The sequence below is a fragment of the Lissotriton vulgaris genome, chromosome 2_1, assembly GCF_964263255.1.
Source record: "Lissotriton vulgaris chromosome 2_1, aLisVul1.2, whole genome shotgun sequence".
NCBI classification, from domain to species: Eukaryota; Metazoa; Chordata; class Amphibia; order Caudata; family Salamandridae; genus Lissotriton; species Lissotriton vulgaris.
In genome coordinates, this window is record NC_141687.1 from 1,945,858,136 (window position 1) to 1,945,879,698 (window position 21,563).

A 21,563-nucleotide genomic window follows, 5' to 3' on the forward strand; every position below is an offset into this window, starting at 1 on the left:
CCGGGACGACAGGCTAGGGGTTGGTGCGCATGTGTTTTGGGTGAAAAATGATAGACCCGTGCCTGGATTTTGGGTGGGGGCACGCCCCAAACTAACAGTGCAGGTGGAAGGGCGTGGGATGCAAAAGCGCTGCAGCTCGCTCCATCAGCGCTTGCTTGCATGCACCTCAGCAATCAGGGAAACAATACTCCCACACACACACACACACCTTTAAAAGCTGATGCGCTATGCAGTTTCTGGCGTCTTCGTCCAGGATACAAACTGTCCTGAGCCGTCACTGCTGCACGTGAAATAAGCCGTGCTGCTGCCTACTGATCAGTTCACTTCCGCCAAAACATTTTGCACGCGCGGTTTGATGCTTTTTTTGTTTGGTTTTTATTAAATTTCACAGTTTTGTGTGGCCATATGGGGGTTGTTACTCCAATACACAACCAAACGCTGGTGATTAAATACTGTGTTAAATTGTGGAAGCACGTGATCTGACAGCTTTGCTCTCGAGAGAAAATAAGGTGTTTGTGTGTTTTCTCACTCTGTTCTTAGCGGTGCCAGCCTGTGAAAGAAGTCGAGTAGTTGGGCATACGCCGTTCACTAGTACAAGCACGGATTGTTTGTTTTAATTTTTTCCTTCGTGTAATTTGTGAGACTTCATTTTAACTGGGTGGCAGTCTCTGCTATTTAAAGCGTGTGACTTGTAGGTGTGTGTGTGTAGGTGATGAGGAAAAAAATAAATAAAACAAGAAGGAGGGCATTGCTGTGGTGAGGGGGCGGGGGGGAGGAGAAATGAGACACGGCGGGCAGGGGAGGCGGCAGAGCGGGGAGAGGGTGTAGTCGAGTAGTTGGGCATACGCCGTTCACTAGTAAAAGCACTGATTGTTTGTTTTCATTTTTTCCTTTGTGTAATTTGTGAGACTTCATTTTAACTGGGCGGCAGTCTCTGCTATTTAAAGCGTGTGACTTGTAGGTGTGTGTGTGTGTGTAGGCGATGAGGAAAAAAAATAAATAAAACAAGAAGGAGGGCATTGCTGTGGGGAGGGGGGAGGAGAAATGCGACACGACGGGCAGGGGAGGGGGCGGAGCGGGGAGAGGGTGTTAAGCAGCAGGGGCCTTTGAAGTGAAGCTAAGCTTCACTTCAAACGTGTGGGAGGAGTGCGGCTGAGGGAACAGACGGCGATTTGGTGATGTGCATGCGCATTTTAGGTCAATGCGCAAGCGCATTGACCTAAAAGCCACGGGCACAGCACCAAATCGCCAAGTTGGGTAAAGTCTGTTTAAGACGCTATAGTCTCGCTCTGCTCAATGCGCTTGCACATTGAGAGGCGAGACCTAAAAACCCATATTGGTTAGTAGGGGAGGGGATGGTAGAGAAGGGTTAGAGACTGAGAAAGGGAATGTGCAGGCACAGTGTAGTAAAGGTGAAGGGCTGGTTGAGGTTGGTCAAGGTACCACATGTGACATCACTCCAAAGGCTCTAGAGGTAGATCAGTCCACAAACAGACCCCATAATATACATTTTGGTCTAGAGGGACAACCCGTTCGGGGTAAACTGGCCACACTATCAGATGGCCCACTAAGTTGGACATCGCTGGTTTCCTGGAATGTGGCAGGGCTGGGGTCAAAACTTAACTCGAAGGCTTGGGCAGACTTCATTGACCACTTTGACATCTGTTTGTTTCAAGAAGTCTGGGCGGTTGAACCAATGTTTAGAGTTGGCTATTTGAACTTTTATGTCCCTGCTGTAAAAAAAATCTAAAGGGTGACCTATGGGGGGGGTGGTTATATGGGTCAAACAGTCCCTAAAATGTAAAACCCAGTTGCTCCCCACTGTATGTGACGACATTCTTGGTGTTAGATTTAACTTCCATGCAAATTTAGAAATTGACATCTTTAATGTTTATGCTAGGGGGCTCCAAGGTGGTAAGATTGGAAGTTGTACCTAAACTGGATACATTACAACAGGCTTCCCCAAATAACATAATGACATTGATTGCTAGGGACTTTAACACCACTTTTGAACCCCTTGGTTTGGACGATATCCATTTGACAGAGGAGGACGACGCTAGGTGGGGAGTTCCCCAGCTTAGCACTAAACCTATAAAAAAGTGGACCGAGGCTGCTATCCAGCTAAAGGGTTTCTGTTTGGAGAACGAGTTGAGGGCTGCCAACGGGCGTACGCTCTCAGATAAAATGGGGAAGGAAACTTTTGACAATGGTGCTAGGGCAAGCAACAATGATTACTTACTTGTCTCTCTCAATATGTGGTCAACTCTCCTCGACATGGAGGTTGTGTCACGTATTGAAAGCGACCATAACCCCCTGTGCGCAAAGTTAAATTTGGGCATTCATACTGGGGATGACGCTCATCAAGGGCATTCTTACCCGGATCTAGTTATGACAAATGATGAGCGACACCTTAAATGGTGCCAAGGTCGCTGGGCATCAGGAAATAATTTGTTTCATTGAGGGAGACCTGGAAGGGGCCTTAGAGGCTATGGAGGACGTCATACTGAAAGGTTCTCCCCCCTATCTTTTATTAGAGGCACACAACAGGCTCTTTACTAAACTGAAATCATACTTCTGTAAACCCAGCTTAGGGAAAAAAAGAGCTATAGTTAAAAAACTAGAGAGCTGGTATAATAGCTCCTGCCGCCAAGCTAGGAGGGACTTGGGTATAGCCCTTAAGTCTAAAGATATGGGAGCAGTAAGACTGGCTAGGGCGAACTACAGGCGTAAGCAAATTGCTGCTAAAAAGGACTGGGAAGAGGGCCTGTGGCAGGATTTGAAAGTGGCGTGCTCTGCAAAGAATCCCAAACTCTTTTGGGAAATCTTTAAGTGGGACAGGGGAGGACATGGAGAGAGCCCTCACAATAATGTTGACCATAACTCTTGGGTCGACTATTTTAAGCCCCAATATGCTGCCAGTGCGAATGGTAAAATCGTAGGAGACTTCTCCCATATTGTGTACAAGGAACCTATCTTTTCCATGAATGAGGTGGACAGGGTGCTGGACCTAGTCACTGAGGGGCGTGCTGCCGGCATGGATTGTGTCCCCGCAGATTTATTTCTGAACAACAGAAGGCGCTGGCGATTTTATATTTTGTATGTGGCAAACGCCATAGCTCAAGGGATGGAAGTGCCCATCTCATGGAAAGGGGCAGAAATAGTGCCGGTGTATAAAAAAGGGTGACAAGTCACTTGCAGCCAATTATAGACCAATAAGTCTAATTGACTGCTTACAAAAAATCATGGCTCGGCTGGTTTTAGGCAGAATTTAGTCCTGGATGGATAATGAAAATATTTTAAGTCACCTCCAGGCTGGGTTCCGCCCAAAAACAAGTACCATTGACCAGGTCTTCCGGTTCATTATGTTATACTGGCGTACCGTGGTCTTGGAAAAGGGCACTTTGTATGCCGTTTTTGTCGACTTAAAAGCGGCTTTTGACCTGGTCCCTTGTAATATACTATGGAAAGTTTTAGCGGACCTGGGGATGGCACCTGAATTGCTGAGTTCGATTGTCCGCCTGCATGAGGATACCTTCGCTCGGGTACGGTGGGGATCCCAGGGGGAGGTTACCGAGCCCTTTCCGGTGGAGCGTGGAGTAAGGCAGGGTTGCGTCATGGTGCCCACCTTGTTCTCGCTCTTCGTGAACGGGGTTGCGGATTTCCTCTCCCTGGTGCCGACCGATGACCCTGCGATGTCCGGTGAGCGGGTCTCGATCCTCATGTTCGCGGACGACACATCATTTCAAAGACTCCAAGTGGACTCCAGCAAGCACTGAAGCGATTTGAAGATTTTTGTTTGGACAGGGGACTAGAAATAAATACTACAAAAACTAAGTATATGGTTCTGACTGGTCGTAAAACGTGCGGGACAAATAGACCTTTCTGAGGGCTGATCAATATGAATGGTTCCCCGCTGGAGCGGGTAGATGCTTTTACCTACCTGGGGGGTCACCCTTCAGAAAGATCTGGGGTGGTCCAGTCAACTGGACATTGCGGTCCTAAAACTCCGCCAGCAGGCAGGTATCCTTCTAAAAAAAAATTCCTCCTCAACAACTAGGCACATTAGCCCCTTATTGGAAGTACATGGGATGAAGGTCCTAGGTTCGGCCCTATATGGAGCCGAACTCTGGGGTTTTGAAGACCTTAGAAAATTAACACTAGCTGAAAATGAATTTCTTCGAAAAGCTACTAGCCTCCCCATAAGTACCCCCTTATTACCGCTAATGTGGGACCTTGGAAAAAAGGTGGTCCAGGATCTAGCCTTTTTGCGTCCAGTTCTTTACTGGCGCCGGTTGTGGACGACAGAAGAACTACAGCATTATGCCCATGGTCTAAAAGAGATAATGGTTAAGGACACGTCCCAAAGAATTAATTGGCTCAAGAACATCAAGTCGATACTTTCCAAGTTAGGAATGACTGACTTATGGGAGGACCCGGAAAACGCTAATTTTCCCTCCAAAAACTACTAAAAGAAAAATATTGGGAGATGGTGATCTCCGAAGCAAGGTCAGAGAGTCTCTCCGCTCATCTAACTAGTCGTTTCATGGACATTAAAGCCCTACCGAAACTGGGACAATATTTGGATATTATTGGCAAACAACAGGATCGCAAGCTCCATTTCCAGCTTAGGGTAGGATCACTCCCAGTAAGATCTTTTACGGTTAAATGGCCAGATAAAAGTGGAATGGACAGATGTCCCAATTGCGAGGAGGAACAAGAGACAATTAGTCACTTTTTATTTTTTTGTCCCCTGTACAATGCCCCCAGATCGATGTGGATCAAGCCTTTATGTAAACTGATAGGGTTACACAGACATGCTGAGGCTCTGAGAATCTTAACTACAGACCCGACGCCTACAACTGCTGTTGCTGTGGCTACATTCTTGAAATGGGCTTGGGTAATCTGCACAAAATACATAGCGGTAAAAATGTGAAGATTAAGTTGTACTTGTCCTTGCATTTGTGGGCTAACCCTTGTGAATCTTTGTGCAATATTCCCCTGGATTAATGTATGTTTATGAAATTGTTTTCATACCCCTTTTAAACTGTAATTCGACATAGTCTACTCTAGTTTAATACTTTTTAAAAATATTTATTGTATGGATTTTAACGTCTTTCTTATCTACATTTGTGTAATATATGTATGTATACTTTTATGACTTAATTGTCGAATAAAGTTTGTAAAGTTAAAGCTAAATGAGTTTGTCATATGTTTGCATAAAAAATGTAAGTTCAAAGAACATTCTCAAAAAACAAATGTGACCTTCCTACTAGAGATGTGCTTAAAATAAAAAGCCATTTTATTTGTGAAGGAGATGAAGATAAATCACCACCTAACCAAGCATACAAATAGCATGCAGTTACAATGTCATTTAAACTCTTTATAGCAACTTTAAAAAGAACATAGAAAATAAATCCCCATCTGAGCACTCAAAATGCATCCAATCTAAATGCTGGCAAATTTAATATAACTTAGTAAAGTAAAACACACTTCAAACTAGGTTTGCCACTGAAGAGAAAGGAACTACTTTTAGGTGGATGTGAACAATGTGCATAGCCATTGTGCAGTCACTCAAACTGCAAGGAGCCAGTGGGTAAAGTGACCTGACCCACTGCCACATTCAATATGCTGGGATGGGTGGAAGCAAAATGTTGAAAGAGGATTTAACTGACCAGTGGGTGAAGCCCACTGACCAAAAGCTCCCCTGTATAAGTGTATAAAGTATGAATATTTTAGAAAAACAATCCCAGCAAGACAACTAAAGTTGTTTCGGAGGCCAGACCCAAAAACTAGCACCATCTCTACTGCAGTCTTCCTTGGAAATCCATGGACGCATTTGTGTGGGTCGATCTTATTTTTGTCCAAAGTAGGGAAGTGTAGTGTCCTTTCTAAACTCCTGGGGCGAGTCTTTGTGGAAAGATGCTGGTCTAACCAGGTACATTCGCCTCATTTGACCTTTCAGGAAGTCACCAATACATAATACATCATGGGCCACACTGTCCTTCCGAGCAGGCAAATCATGGTTTGAAAACCTACAAATTAAAACCTAATTCGGTTTTGGAATTTCCCAAACGACAGACCCCAGCTTTTTAAGAAAAAAAAAAACTTTCAGCTGGGGGAAGCAATACTGAAATGCTTGGTGCACTTTGTTTCACACTTGTCCCTGTCCCACATGATAATTAGCATTGTGCATGGCTCCTTTGTTTGCTCTCCAAGGTGGACTCTAAGGAAAAGTTCAATCATATACATGGATACAGGCAGACACTTATAAAAGTGTTCCTAACCCAGCATTCTTCACACTGCCAGTGGAACACCACTCTGGGCGGGAGGCAGAACTGGAAGGCAGGCACCAAACTCCAGCTGAACATTAGGGAAAATAGATAGAGACATATGTGTGTGTATGTTCACTGCTGTGGCTATTAGGAAAATATACTGATGCCAAAAGGATATATTGAAGAGAAATGTTTGCCAAAATGTATAGATAACACACTTGTCAACACAGTGGTGTGTGTTGATAATCTGGGAAAGACATAGGTTTGGGATATTTTCCGACCTGGATATGCGAGATGGATTTGCTCATTAAATTCTCAAAGGCCATCAAGAATATGTATGATGCTCACAGAATGTATATACGCGTTTATATTTTTGTTCTTTTGAACTTTCTGAGGTATGAATTATGCTGATGTTTGTAAGCTATAAGGCAAATCCAAACATAAATTAGAGTTTCTGTACGGCTGCAATGTACTTCTCAATAAAAGCAGAGGAAAATGGAACCACATTGGATCTACTTTTGCTCAAATAAGCACATTTTATTGAGTGGTGTGTAGATCCTACTATATACAGCCTCATTGGAGCTTTGAGGAGATTCCCTATCCTATTTCTATGTTGATGTAAAATTATTTTTTTTAGGAGTGATGGCATTCTATGGAGACCCCAACACATTGGCTTAGTTTGAAAATTTCAGATATGTTATTTGTAGCTAGCTGATCATTTCTGTCGGATACCAACATGCACATCTGTATGGGGCTCTCAAAAGAAAGTTCTATGAAGGTGACGCTCCTTGAATTAAGTCCATTTTAAGGCTATGCCTAAAGACTTTTTCCATTTTCAAGTTGTCAATAATGCCATAATATACATTTAGGACATGGTCATATTAGGTATGAATTTGAATTCCTATTCAATTTCTGCTACACCCTCTAATAAGTATATATACATATAAAAAAAACATAACAGTTAAAAAGAAAGTCCTAATACATGGTTAGTTGCCAACTCTAAACCATGGGTGGCATAAATGTACCTAATGATGTATGACAACTGCTCACCCCTTTGTTCGAAGTTTGGAATTTGGAGGAGGGATATAACATTCGTAGTTGGGGTAAATAGCCATTATACCAGTGAAACATTTTAATCAATGGACACTTTGCCAAGGGGTAGATGCGCGCACATAGTGGTTTACAACGTACTTGGCAGATAATGCACCTGTAATTTACTCTCCACATCAGTATCTGCAGAGATCACTACAATATTAAGAGAACGAGCAGTGGTTTCAGCACCAGATACCGCATGCCACAGATCCTATTAGAATAGGTGTTCTCATTTTGCCTGAGCAGACCTGGTCAGTGTTAGATGCATACGTCCACCAACCAGGCTAGGACCAACAGAAGGGGCAGATCACACAAGCGATGCTAGAGTGATTGAGCATTTCCAGACAGCTAGGATAGCTAGCACATTTTACAAACCAGAGAACGTGTTCACCTGCATCAGCACCTAGCGATGCTCCATTCTGCCATTAATTCAAAAACCATACAGGGTGAGAGGACAATTTACCATGCAGCAACAGATTCCCTTTTAGGTAGTCTGTAGGAAACATCAGTTAGAAGTTGTAGAGTCCTCGAGAGAAGCACAAGGGTGTGAAGTGGTAATTGTAACAAGTACATCTGGAAATGGTTCAGATTCCAATAAGAAATGTGAAGCTTGAGTCCTAGATCAGAAACCATTGAATGTGTGGCCTAATATTTCTCTTTAAGAAGGAGCCCAACTAAGGTGGAGAACATGCAGCTTGAGCTGGCAGCCATAAGAGCGGACTTCCACAAAACAAACACAAGAATGGAAGTAGCGGAAGGCCGAATAAGCTCAGTGGAAGACAAGACAAGCGGGAACACCAAGGCCATAGCAGAATTGCAGAAAGTCACGAAGGCCATACAAAAACAACTAGCGGAGAAGGACGACAGGGCAAGAAGGGGCAACATAAGAATCCTGGGCATACCTGAAGGAGCAGAAGACAAAGCGGGCTCGTGCGCAGCCATGCTAGAGGAGATGATTCCACAACTCATGGGCATCACATTTGAAAGAAGGTTCGAGGTGCAAAAGGCCTATAGAATACCAGCAGGGAGAGCAATGACAGGCAAGGGGCCAAGGGCGATAATTTGCAACCCACTCAGGATGAGCCAAACAGAAGCCATATTTGCTTTTGCCAGAAAGAACCAGAATCTGTCGTGGGTGGGGAGCAAGATCGTGCTAACCCAAGACTACTCGAAGCAAACGGTAGAGTCAAGAAAAGGGTTCCTGGCCCTCAGAGAAACCCTACGCAAGAGGGGCGCCACTTTCAGCTTTGTTTTACGAGACCCTACGCAAGAGGGGCGCCACTTTCAGCTTTGTTTTACGAGCACCGACGAAGCTTTCAGCTTCGTCGGTGCTCGTACTTGGTCGAAAGGGCGTCCCCACATTTTGGCGGGAGTAATCAACAACATTGCTCCCGACCAATGGCATTCTTAACATTCCTGATTCTTTCATTTTGTCCCAAGTTAACGAATCGTAACAATCCCAAGTCAAACTCTTGTTATGTTCCTTTTCCTTTCTGAACAGATTGTCATAACAAAACCAATGGTTACCTTGATACGTTGTCGAGTAACCCATAATTCGTGATTGGTAAACGGGAAACTCAGGGAGCAACTCGGGCCTACGTTCCCCCAAAATCGATGTGAAAATACCCCATGCATTGCCCCAGTTGCCAATGTTCTCATTAACCTTAAAGGCGGCCATTTTTGCGCGCCAAACACTCGGATGCATCAAGTCCTTCTGACTTTTCACATGCTCCACATCATAATGATCAACAAGCAGGGAAAAAATATTCACGTACTCTCCCGCCCAGATCTTTTCTTTTATAGCTAACGGCACATGTTGTCCCAATCTCTCTCTACGAGAGGGTGCTGACTCGTCCCTTGCAATCGGCAATGGCCGCTTACCTGCACCGGACGCAGCTTCTGCCGCTTGCGGCTTGTCTATCCCCGCCACTCTAGCTGCCTCTTTCTTCTCACGAAGCCCTTTTATCAGCGCCTGTGCCTCGGCAGCCGTGGCGCCATCACCACTATCCCCCAACCACGCTGCTAGCTGTGCTGCCAGCTCGGGGGGCATGTCTTCCTTGGATGTCGGGGAGACGGCCCCCGGGATTGGATTCCCCTCTATCGGTACTGGGGTCGGCGCCTCGAGAGGGGCAGAGGGAACCGGGACGTCCCCACCGGCTGGAACCTTTCTCGGCCTCTTAGGTCTCCCTCCAGCCGGCGAAGGGCCCGAACCCTCCTCCCCATCTCGCTCCGCCAACCGTTTCTTTATGTCGGACATATCTTTAAAGAGTGCCCGAACCATCTGGTCAGTCGTCATTCTCTTTTCGCCTTTCCTGGGCATCTTCTTCGACGAAGTATCTGGAAGACAAAGAAAAAGATCAAAAACGCTCAAAATTGGCTCTTTGTTCTGTCCCGAGCTCACGTGTAGCGAGGAGGTGCAGCTTCGGAGCACAAGAACAAGAGGACGTCTTCTGGCCTTGCGTCTCCTTTTATCCGTCTTCAGGGCGGGCGTAAACCCGCCCCTGCCCGTCCCGAGGGCGTGGCTGGCTGCGTCAGTGTCTAGGCCAGCCCACTCTAGGGCGGGAACAGGCGCGCCCCGGCTACGCCGCTTCGGGCATACCAGCCGAGACGCGCCTCCCGCCCAAAAATGGCTTCCCGGGGGGATCGAGGCACTCCGCCATACGTTCGGGGGGACCGAGTGGTCGCCCCTTTCCACTTTCAGCTTTGTTGGTCCAGCCAGGTTCAAAGTAACAGACAAATGGAAAACAATGATCTTTGAATGCCCAGACTACCTAAGGAACTACCTACGAGGACCACCGGTGGAAGAGATGGAGGAGATAAAAAGCCCCGGGGCAGCAAAAAGAAGTGCATCACCAGACGTGAGCGGACAATCTGAGTCAGACGCACCACACCACAAACCAAGGAATATTCAGGACATAAGACAACAAATCTACCTCAAGCTACCATGAACAGTCAAACGAGAGCTGTAAATAGACAAAAAGGCCGAGGGGATACTCCCAAGCAGATACAAAGAGACTTACCGCCGGACGTTGGCAATCCCAGCGACCAACTATGCAACAGGGACTGAACAAGACAATTTTCTTTTTACTTCCAGCCTACCTACGAACAAAGCAAGAACACAAAATCTACCTCAGGGATGATGCGGGGCAGAGGAACTTTGTCGTCGCACACCCACTCAGCAAGTAAGGGAGGGTGGGGGGTGGGAAGGAAGGGACGGGTGGGGGGTGGGAAGGAAGGGACGGGCAGGGGGGTCAGGGGGGGCGGGTGGGAGCGGGGAGCGTATACATGGGCTTACTTTCTATCATCTTTCTTTCTTCCTCTACTATCTTCCCCTCTATATCTTCGTGTCGGGGTCCAGCAAACGCAGGCATAGGTACTGAGAAATGCATACAACACAGAAACCGCAAGCACGCAAGGAAGGGCCAAATAGACCGCGAAACACGAGCAACATAGAATGACAAACACCAGCCAGAGCAGCATCGCAACGGACATTAAGATAGTGTCCCTAAATGTCAAGGGTCTTAACAGCCCGGTCAAAAGATGGAAGGTGCTCGAGCACCTTAAGAAACTCAAAGGCGACATCTATGTGCTCCAAGAAACTAGATTAGAAGCAGCTGACATCGGGTGCATAGGTGCAAACTGGATAAGCGAGGTTGTGGGATCTCCGGCACAGAACAAGAAGAATGGTGTAGTAACGATTATCACCAAAAAATCCCAGCTAGCAGTGGTAGGCTCACAAGTCGACACCCAAGGAAGGACACTGGTGACCACTCTTAGAAGGGCGGGAGAAACATTTCACGTAGCGAACATATACGGTCCCAACACTGAAGATAAATCATTCTGGGAGGGGGTGGGATCACAACTACACACCCTACCACTAGAAGACCTGCTGATAGTCGCCGGGGACATGAACCAGGTTCTAGACTCAGCGATCGACAAACACCCAAACAGGCCAAGCCAAACAGCAAACAATCCCAACATCCTGAAGAATCTCTCCGCCAAACTCAGACTGAGAGACCCATGGCGCCTAAGCAACCCAGACGCCAGAGAATACACATTCTACTCCAACCCACACAACTCATACAGCCAAATAGATTATATCCTCATGTCAGAAACACACACCCACCTCATAGACCACACGGAGATGGGAACCAGATCTGTATCACACCACTCGCGCATAAGTCTAACCTTGGCGGGCAGGCATAACGAAAAGCCAACCCGCAGATGGCGATTCGATGATAGCATACTCCATCACGTCTCAGCGAAAGCCGAGATAGAGGAGGCGATAAAAGAATACCTGCTAATGAATGACGCACCACAGACAAACAGGGAAATACTAGGGGACGCACTAAAAGCCACTGTTTGGGGAGCAGTCATGACAGTCAAGGGCAGATTAAACAAAGGAAGGAACAAAAAAGTTGAAGACCTAGAAAATGAAATTAAAAAGCTGGAGAACAGCCACATAGCCAGCATGGAAGATAAGAACACACTCACGAATCTAACCAAACAGAAGTACGAACTCAATAGAATATTGAGTGAGCGAGCAGGGACCTGGATTAACAAATATAAATCTATTAACCTCTGCACTGCAAACAAGGCAGGCAAGAACCTAGCATCCTACTTAAGAGGGAAACAGCGACAACACACGATAGGAGCCATCAAAGACAGACAGGGCAAGTCCATGACTGCAAACAAAGAAATACTAGAGGTCTTCAGAGATTTCTATGAGGGACTGTACACCAGGGATGAAACACTAAAGGAGGATGGGGGCAAAGAGCTGCTAGGAAGTATAACCACATCTACATTATCAGACCGTGAACGAGACATCCTAGAGCTAGACATAACGGAGGATGAGATAGACAAAGCCACGGCAAGCCTCAAGGACAATAAAGCGCCAGGGCCAGATGGCTTCACAGCTAGCTTCTACAAAAATTACCTGCACATCCTCAAACCTACAATGAAACAGGTATTCACAGAATGCGCCCAGGCAGGTCACATGGCACCCTCGATGGCTGAGGCAAACATAATTGTCATACCAAAGGAGGGGAAGGATTCCACTGAGGCAAAGAACTTCAGACCAATCTCCCTCATCAATGTAGACTGCAAGATCTACACTAAAGTACTTGCCAATAGACTCAATGCTTATCTACCCAAACTCATACACAACTCTCAAGTGGGCTACCTCAAAAACCGCATGTCCCACGACAACACAAGACTACTATGCCACATAATCAACCACTCCTCCAGGAGCAACAATGCCGCAGTCATGATAGCCCTAGACGCGGAGAAAGCCTTTGACAGGGTCTCATGGCCTTTCCTAGAGCAATGTATGGCGAAATTCGGTTTAGGACCAAACTACAGGAAGATGGTGATGGCCCTATACAGCAGTCCCAAAGCCAGGGTGGTGGTCAACGGAGGCACATCTATCATACTCAACCTAGGCAGGGGTACGAGACAAGGCTGCCCACTCTCACCAGCCCTATTCCTGTTAGCCATTGAACCACTCCTCACGATGATTAGAACAAATGAAGATATAGTAGGGATACCTATAGGGGGAGAAACTTTTAAGCTGGCGGCGTATGCGGACGATGTTCTAATAGTCACAGAAGACCCCGAAAGATCCATTAGAGCACTTACTGACAGTATTGACAAATACGCCCAAGTCCCGGGGTACAAGCTCAACAAAGATAAATCGGAATGCAAACCCCTAAACATCCACTCAACAAGAGAGGTACTAGGGACCTCCGGATTAACATGGCAACAGAAGCCCATAAAATACTTAGGCATCCTTTTTGAGAGAGACCTAAGAACGACACTGGAGCACAACGAACAGGCGACAATCCAGAAAATTAAGGAGAAAGTGGAAGGGTGGTCGCCCAAATTCACAACATGGTGGGGAAGGGTAGAAGCGATAAAAATGATGCTAACACCTGTGGTCAACTACATGCTAACCATGCTCCCATTGATGAACACAGAAGATTTCCACAAGAAACTAGACAAGATATTGAACAACTTCCTGTGGAAAGAGAAAAAACCCAGAATAAGCCTACACAAGCTTAGGCTCACAAAAGAGCTGGGCGGTCTGAACAGAACACACTTCAAAAGATTCCAGGTAGCATGCATAGCCAGACAGGGACTACACTGGTTAGACCCAAGAAAGGAATATACCCCAGCATGGCTAACACTAGAGCATGGACTATTAAAAGGAATGAACCCCATCACCCTCCTCACAGCCACCCGACACCCAGCAGTCAAGGAGAACCCCGTCCTGAAGAACACGAAAACAGCTCTCCTGAGTGTTGACAAACTATTGACATCAAGCATAAGAGGCAGCCAACTTGAATCCATATGGCACAACCCGACATTGAAATACAGAGATAAGGTCCTAGACATGCACAAATGGTATAGACATGGCATCTCCACGGCCCAAGACCTTCAGAAACAGGGCGCATACACAACTTTCAACACCATCAAAGAAACACAACCTACAAAGCATAGAGCTCTACAACTTCCTGAAAATCAAAGTAGCCATCAGAAAGGCAAACCTCAATAACCGTACACCTCCGCTCATACAACTCGCAGTCAGTCTCAACACACTAGGACATCAAGTAGCACACCTATACAAAGTCCTCCGCCCCAAAAACTGCAAACTAAATGATAAGGTCACAAATTTTTGGGGGGCGGTAGCAGGAAGGGAGCTAAGCGAAGCAGAGAAAGCAGAGATGTGGAGATCCTCCACTAGGAAGAAAATAACGGCAGCGCTCAACCAGACCAAATATTGGTTAATGCACAAGGCATACTGGACACCGGCCCGCCTGGCCGCTCTGGGGATCCGAGACAGCGATACATGCTGGAATTGCCACAAAGGGAAGGGAGACCTAGAACACCTTCTGCTCAGCTGCCCTAAGGTCAGGGGATTCTGGAACAGAATTGGAACACTCATCAATGAGATCACAGGAATAGACATACACATAGATTTCCCAAACTTAGTCCTAGGCTTTACGGCTCCGTCAATCACAACGACAGAAGATCGCAAACTCATTGACCTATTGCTAACGGCGGCAGTCAAAACGGTCCTAAGTAATTGGAAGGACACCTCAAAAGCCGCGCCCCAAGCATGGCTCAACTGGGTCACGTTCTTAAGGGGGGCAGACAACATCACAGCGAAACACTCACCGAAAACCCATAGGCAGGTGAACATGTGGGGACCCCTAGACCTTTACCTAACATCACATAAACCACCATAGGCGCAGAATCCAGACAACAATAGAAGGGACACGCTTTCCTGCGTACCGAGCACTCTTCTCTCTTGACCTCGACCTCTATCCGCCCCCTTCCTAACTATTGCCCGGGGCTGGGGAAAGGAATACCAACGAACAACGAAGCGGCGCAGAGTAGGAGGCAAAAGACAACGACCAACAGAACACGGACAATCAAACTATTACCCCCCCCCCTCCCACCCCCCGGCGCCCCTTTCTTTCCTCTTTTTCCTTCTTTCTCTGATCATCCACTCATGTATATCCCATGCTCCATGTAAATATATATTTTTTTACACAATAACAAATTACAGAAATAAAAAACAAGCATTTGCAATAAGTCTTGCAGCATTAAAGTGTGATATTGGCATTGTGTATGACAATGCGTTGCATAAAGTTTTTAGCAAACTTTGAATTGATGAGCAGTGAGAGTGTGTGCAAGAGTATGCTGTTGCTCACAGCCGTTATTATTCACACAGCTCTGATGATGCACCTCACGCACGGGGCTGACGCACTTATTATTCACACAGCTCTGATGATGCACCTCAGGCCCAGGCTCACAGCTGTTATTATTCACATAGCTCTGATGATGCACCTCACGCACGGGGCTGACGCAGTTCTTATTCACACAGCTCTAATGATGCACCTAACGCACGGGCTCACAGCTGTTATTATTCACACAACTCTGACACTGGGCTGATGCAGTTATTATTCACACAGCTCTGATGATGCACCTCAGGCACGGGCTCACAGCTGTTAATATTCATACAGCTCTGATGATGTACCTCACGCACGGGACTGACGCAGTTATTATTTACACAGCTCTGATGCACCTCAGGCATGGGCTCACAGCTGTTATTATTCACACAGCTTTGATAATGCACCTCACGGCGCACTGTCCCTTTGTACAGAGTTGAAATACACCTCTCCTGCTCTACTAACAAAGGGCCCCAAATGACTCGTACGTCACCGCTTTCGGCATCTTATCGAGTTTATCAATCATGGATATATCGGCCCGCCACTCCACATATGCATGTTACGAGCAGTCACTCCACACTGATCTTTGTCGCATTCTGCGAGGGGCAGCAGTGCACACTGTTTCAGTAAGTGCGAACTGGAAGGATGCTGTTTGAAAGTGCGTGCACTGAATGTATTGTTTGGTACATGCCTGCGTTCTGTCGAATCAGCCGTAAAGTGTGACGTTGTGAGTTTGTTGCACAGGTTAGGGATGCTTCTGTAAACATGTGTACAATATTGCCCTGTGGTGTTGCTTTTTTGCAGTAATAAAGAAAGACACTTTAGAATAACTTGGCTGTTGAAAACTTGAGACATGGCTGCTGGGTTTATTTTTTCCACTCTTGTGCCATGCTCGTTTTTTCGTGTTTCATGAAGTAGGGAGGCATGGTGAGGCTGTCATCCGGCAAGCATACTGATGGGTGGCAGGATCACAGGTGACAGGGTGGTAGTCTGGGGAGTCTGTCAGTGATAGGGAGGTGTGAAGGTGGGGTTTGTCGGTGTGCAGTGACAGGGTCTAGTGGCTCAGTGTGTGGAGAGTGCGAGGGGGAAGTGTGTTGCCTGGGCTGTTAGTGCTGGTTGGGTGAGGGATACTATGGCAATGGTGTAGAAGTGTGGCCAGTCAGTGCATCAGAGTCTGTCAGTGCTACTCTGTGTGTAGGATGTAGTCAGGGGGCGCCAGCGTGCAGGTTGCGGTGCCTGAGTGGAAGGGGGAAAGGTGCTTCCGTGTAGGTCGAGGTTATCGTTGAGAGTTGTGTAGGAGTGTCTGTGTGAAGGGTGGCATGGTTTTAAAGACAGCGTGGGTGTCTGTGTGCGGGTTTGATGGCATCGGATTGTAACTGCAGACCGTGACAGCACTGTGGGTGCTCGTGTGTGCGGGGCTGCGGGGGGGGAGGGGCCTGCCAGTGTTGTCAGGTATGTGGCTCCGCTCCCTCCCTCTTCCACGGTTCAGAGGCCGCATTCCTTCCCTTGGCCCTGGGGGATGAGCGCGCAGAGCAAGGTCTACCCCGGGGGCAGTACACAGGAGCCCCGCCCAGGGGAACGAACGAGTGATGGGGACTGGCGCATTCAGGGCCATCGAGAGGCGCAGCACTGATTTCCACCACCCGGCACAGGACAGCAGCCAGAGCTAATGCAGAGAGGCAGCAGCCCACAGGCGCTACATGCATTCATGCCAGCGCCAAGAAAACAAGTGTCCAGGAAGGGCCCCGTGCCCAGCTGCTCTCCCTGGGATCTCACCTGTCACAGCTCGGCCGCCTCCTCTACTTCCGGTCCGGCGCCGGTTGGTGACGTCACAACAATCCCAAAGCTCTAACGCGCCATGCCTTGCCGGACTCCGCCCCCAACCGATAGCCCCGCCCCGAAGTTATGACGTACGACGTGGACTGTGGCGCGCGAGGAGAGGGGATGCATAAACTGGTGTCCAGCGCAGCTTCTGCACGAGATGAGGGGAAAGACCGGACTGGCGGTAAGTGGGACGGGGGGCGGTGCGCTTGTGTGTGCGAGCGTGTGTGTGTGCGACGGAGGAGCGTGTGTGTGTGTGCGCGACGGGGGTCTCTGTATGTGTGCGTGCGTGTGTCTGTGTGTGCGCATGCGTGCTGGGGGAAGTGTGCCTGTGTATGTATGCGCTTCCCAGGAGACAGACACGGCGAGCGCGTTCGCACGCGCGTGGCCTGCGCCGATCGCCTTTCGCGAGATGCGCGCGGCCAGGTGCTGTCTCCTGGGAAGCAGAGTCAGCAACAAAAGATCTCTGGCGAGACCTAAAAAAGGAGCCCTACTGTCGATTTACGGTGTGAGGAAATGTTCCCACTGGGTGAATGTGTGGACTGCAGAAGAGGAAGGCTCAGCCGGGATTCATACCTTTCTCCGTCTCGTTGCAGATCACTCCAGTGAAGCCTTCTGGGCAGAAGCATGTGAAGGCAGAGGCGGATATGCCAGTGAGACAGGTTCCTCCATTCAGGCATCGGTTTACGTCACAGAGTTCACCTGCAAAACAGAGGGTCAGTGAGAATGGAGCATGATACAGGGATGAAGACATACACACCTAGGGCATCATTTACGAGACCACAAGCTGCACTTTTGCGCCGCCAGACGTCACTTATTTTACGCTTCGGTGGTAAAATGTGCAGCAGCATATTTACAAAGCCAAGCAAATCCACTTTGTGTGGCTTTTCATGGCCTCGTAAATATGTGCCACAGCGTGAAAGGGGTGTTCCATTGGTGTTGCTGTGGGTGTTCGCACGCAACACCCATGGAATCAGAAGCATTCCCGGATTTACGAGGAATCGCAAACCTGGGAATGAGTCAGGTTTTAACGCCTCAGCAGAGGTGGCATTAGGGAGGTGCAACGAGGAGAAATTTCCTTATTTCTCCACATTCTTTCATCTTTCTTCCTGTGCTGCATTTTGCAGCAGACCTAGAACGAGGAAAACACTGCTTGTGATTGTTTTGTGCAGGAAGGTGCCCCATCTTGCACAAAAACATTCACTCCTACAACCCAGACACTCTCGCTGCCCGGCGCCACAACCTAGTAAATGAGGCCCTGTGTCTTTTCTCCTAAGAGACCAAGCAACAACCAAAACATAACACTGCAACGCCTAGTAGTAGTACCGTTTATTCCCTCCATACAGCGCCACAGGGTGTTTCTGCTTCAGCCCCAACTCGCTGTACCGTGTAGACCAGAGGTCTTCAATCTGTGGGGCGCGACCCCCAGGGGGGTCGTGGAGTCCTTGGAAGGGGGTCGCAGATTCTGCCAGAGCACACAGTTCCTGGCGGTGGGCTGATCGAGGGTGTTTATGGCGGAGGCCTGATTCACACCGAGGTGTGAAAAACATCCAAGCCTCATTAACAAGTAAAAGGTCTTCTAAAGACCTGTCAAGTACTCGGGTGTGACTGTGTGTGTGTGTGTCCCTGAAGCCGTTTCGAGCTGGGGGAGGAGGAGAAGTGGGGGGTGGGGGGCGGAGGGGGCTGGGGGAGCAGGCTGTAGTGTAGCCCTTTGAGGTCAATGCATATTGCGCGCCTGGAGCTGTGGGTCCCATGACACGTCCCCGACCCCAGCAGGGACACACAGAGATGCCCTCCCATGATCGGGAAAGAAGGAAGAGCAGAGAGATACTGACCCCCCCCCCTCCATGAGAGAGGCACAGAAAAGGTGGGTGGATGAATGATGGGTGGATGGATGGATGTAAGGATGAAGGATGGATGGGTGTGTGAAAAGGTGGGTGGATGAATGAGGAATGGATGGATGAAAGGGTGGATGGAAGGATGAAAGGATGGATGGATGAAAGGGTGGATGGATGAAAGGATGAAAGGGTAGATGGATGAAGGATTTATGGATGGATAAAAGGTTGTATGGATGGATAAAAGGTTGCATGGATGAATGATGGATGGATGGATGTGTGAAAAGATGGGTGGATGAATGATGGGTGAATGGATGGATGAAAGGGTGGATGGATGGATGAAGGATGGGTGTATGGGTGGAAGGATGAAAGGGTGGATGGGTGAAGGATAGATGGATGAAGGATAGATGTAAGGATGAAAGGGTGGACGGATGAAGGATGGATGGATGAAAGGATGGATGGATGAAAGGGTGGATGGATGAAAGGGTGGATGGATGGACTGATGAAGGATGGATGTTTGGATGGATAAAAGGTTGCATGGATGGATGAATGAAGCATGGGTGGATGAATGAAAAGGTGGGGGATGATGGATGGATGAAAGGGTAAATGGATGAAGGATGGATGGATGTATGGATGGGAGGATGGGAGGATGAAAGGGTGGGTGGATGGAGGGATGGATAAAAGGTTGCATGGATGAATGATGGATGGATAAAAGGTTGCATGGATGAATGATGGATGGATGTGCGAAAAGGTGGGTGGATGAATGATGGGTGGATGGGTGGAAGGGTGGAGGGGTAAAGGATGGATGTATGGATGGAAAGATGAAAGTGTGGATGGATGAAGGATGGAAGGATGAAAGGATGGATGGATGTGTGAAAGTGTGGGTGGATGAATGATGGCTGTGATGAGGTCTAACAGGCGCATTTATGGTTGTCAAAAGATGATGATGAGGAGTACCAGTTTCTAGAAACTTTTGTCGGAAGGGGGTCCTTACCCCTCAAAAGGTTTTACAAGGGGGTCTCGGCATCAAAAAGTTTGAAGACCTCTGGTGTAGACCCAGCTGGGGTCAGCTGGAGAGGATGTCGCTTACAAAAATGTGAGTGTTTTGTTCCCTGCAGCAAACAAACACATTCAGCTCCATTTTGGCCCGTTGTGCATCTTTTCCAAGGCAGAACAATGGGAACCTATCCGCATGACTGCGAGCCTGTGTATTTATTTGTGAAATAAAAGCCTTTTGTCCCAGTCACAATGCGGCCAAGCGCAGTGTCCTGACGCACGGGCCTCTGACGGGTCCCAGGAGCGCGAGGATTCTCAGAACATCCGGCTCTTTTACACTCTCTGGAGTAACCCACAGGAATGTACTCTGGGTCGGCCCTGTGCCAGGGGTCGGGAAGAACGAGTCGTGCAGTGAGCCGACGCCCCACCTCGCGCGCTCCTCGTCGGACACGTGTCTGCCCTGCAACAGCTGATGCATTTGTTCCATTTAATAATGTGCACATGTGTGAGGTATGTGTACAGCATGAGCACGGCCAAATGGAAGCAGGGTCAGCATTGTCTTTTCCGCATGATTTCAGATGGATTACAGAGAAAGGAGCAGCAGAGCTGTGCTTATTGCCTGCCCCTCGGGACCAAGAAGCGAAATTCAGTGAGAGGAACAAACCAATCAAGCATTGCCAAAACTAATATGTCTGTTCTTGGGAAGCAATGACTTTTCAGAGCAGCGTTTCTCGTTTTTATTTTTTTGCAAGTATATGCGACAAAAAGTAAAAAGAACAAAATGTCAAGAAACGTGTATAAGTTCCTAAATGATGCAGGTGCATGCTTGCAATAAAAATGAACTAAAAAAAATTGTCCTAAAACCGGCATGACAAGGTGAACCTATTTCCTTAATGATCAATAGCGCTGCTCCATTGTGTTTTGCAAGCATCACCTATAAAGCCTATGATAAACTCTGGCATTTATGTTCACACTGCCGCAGTTCTTTGCTGTGGTAGCCTCTTTTATCACAATCACTGTTTCCATCCACTTTGATGCCCCCATGGGGAGTTTTTAATCACTTCCTTATTCAGTTGAGACTGCGAAATCATTGGTGACAATTCTCCAAACAAAATCTTAGGAAACAGACAGGATCTAACTGATTAAACATAGCGCTAGCCCTGAGAATACCTCCCATTTATAAATGTAACTATATTTTCACATTTTCATGTTGTAAGATATGTAACTGGCAGACAACCATACCCAACAGACAATGCGTAGAGTACTATTGTAATCTAAAAAAGTAAGCCAGCATAATGTGTCAAAATAGATTATATTTGTGTTATTTCTTTTGAGCGCAGACACATTTTGAAAGCAGATGCAGATCTATATGCGCAGTTTCGCTCAAGCTTTTTATTATTTTGCACCAGCTAACTCATTTGTGACATTTAATTGGGTCTTCTTATTGCAAACTCAATTAAACCTTACATTGTATTGATCTGACACATAAGAATGCTACAATGTTTTTTTTAATGGATAATATATTGATAATTTATTTACTTCTATGACTGTCGGACAGTCCTCTTCATCCACTGGTCTGTTAGGGACTTACCTGTGTGTTTTCTCCGCCCTCTACAGTTACAGCATAGGGCAATGGGCAATGGGCTAGACCACTTCAGCCACTGGCCAACATCACCACGAGTGACATTCTTCCCATTTGTAAGGAGCACATCCACATACAAAGTAGTTCCCATCAGTGCTTCGGACAACTATAGAAAGACGTTGGTTGTGAGCCCAACAAAATATTAGTGCTTTTAGCCACTTTTTGTTCTTTT

General features: G+C 47.4%; 1 protein-coding gene across 2 annotated transcripts in view; it reads right to left on the reverse strand.

Annotated features, from left to right (window-relative positions):
• The window catches only part of LOC147733530 (lactadherin-like), a 268,497-nt gene that overhangs the window by 192,612 nt on the left and 54,322 nt on the right, over nucleotides 1-21,563 (reverse strand). For both annotated transcript variants that reach the window (XM_086958129.1, XM_086958130.1), the window contains exon 2: nucleotides 17,495-17,620. In XM_086958129.1, the coding sequence (XP_086814255.1) occupies nucleotides 17,495-17,620 (126 nt within the window). The remainder of the gene's footprint in view (nucleotides 1-17,494; nucleotides 17,621-21,563) is intronic.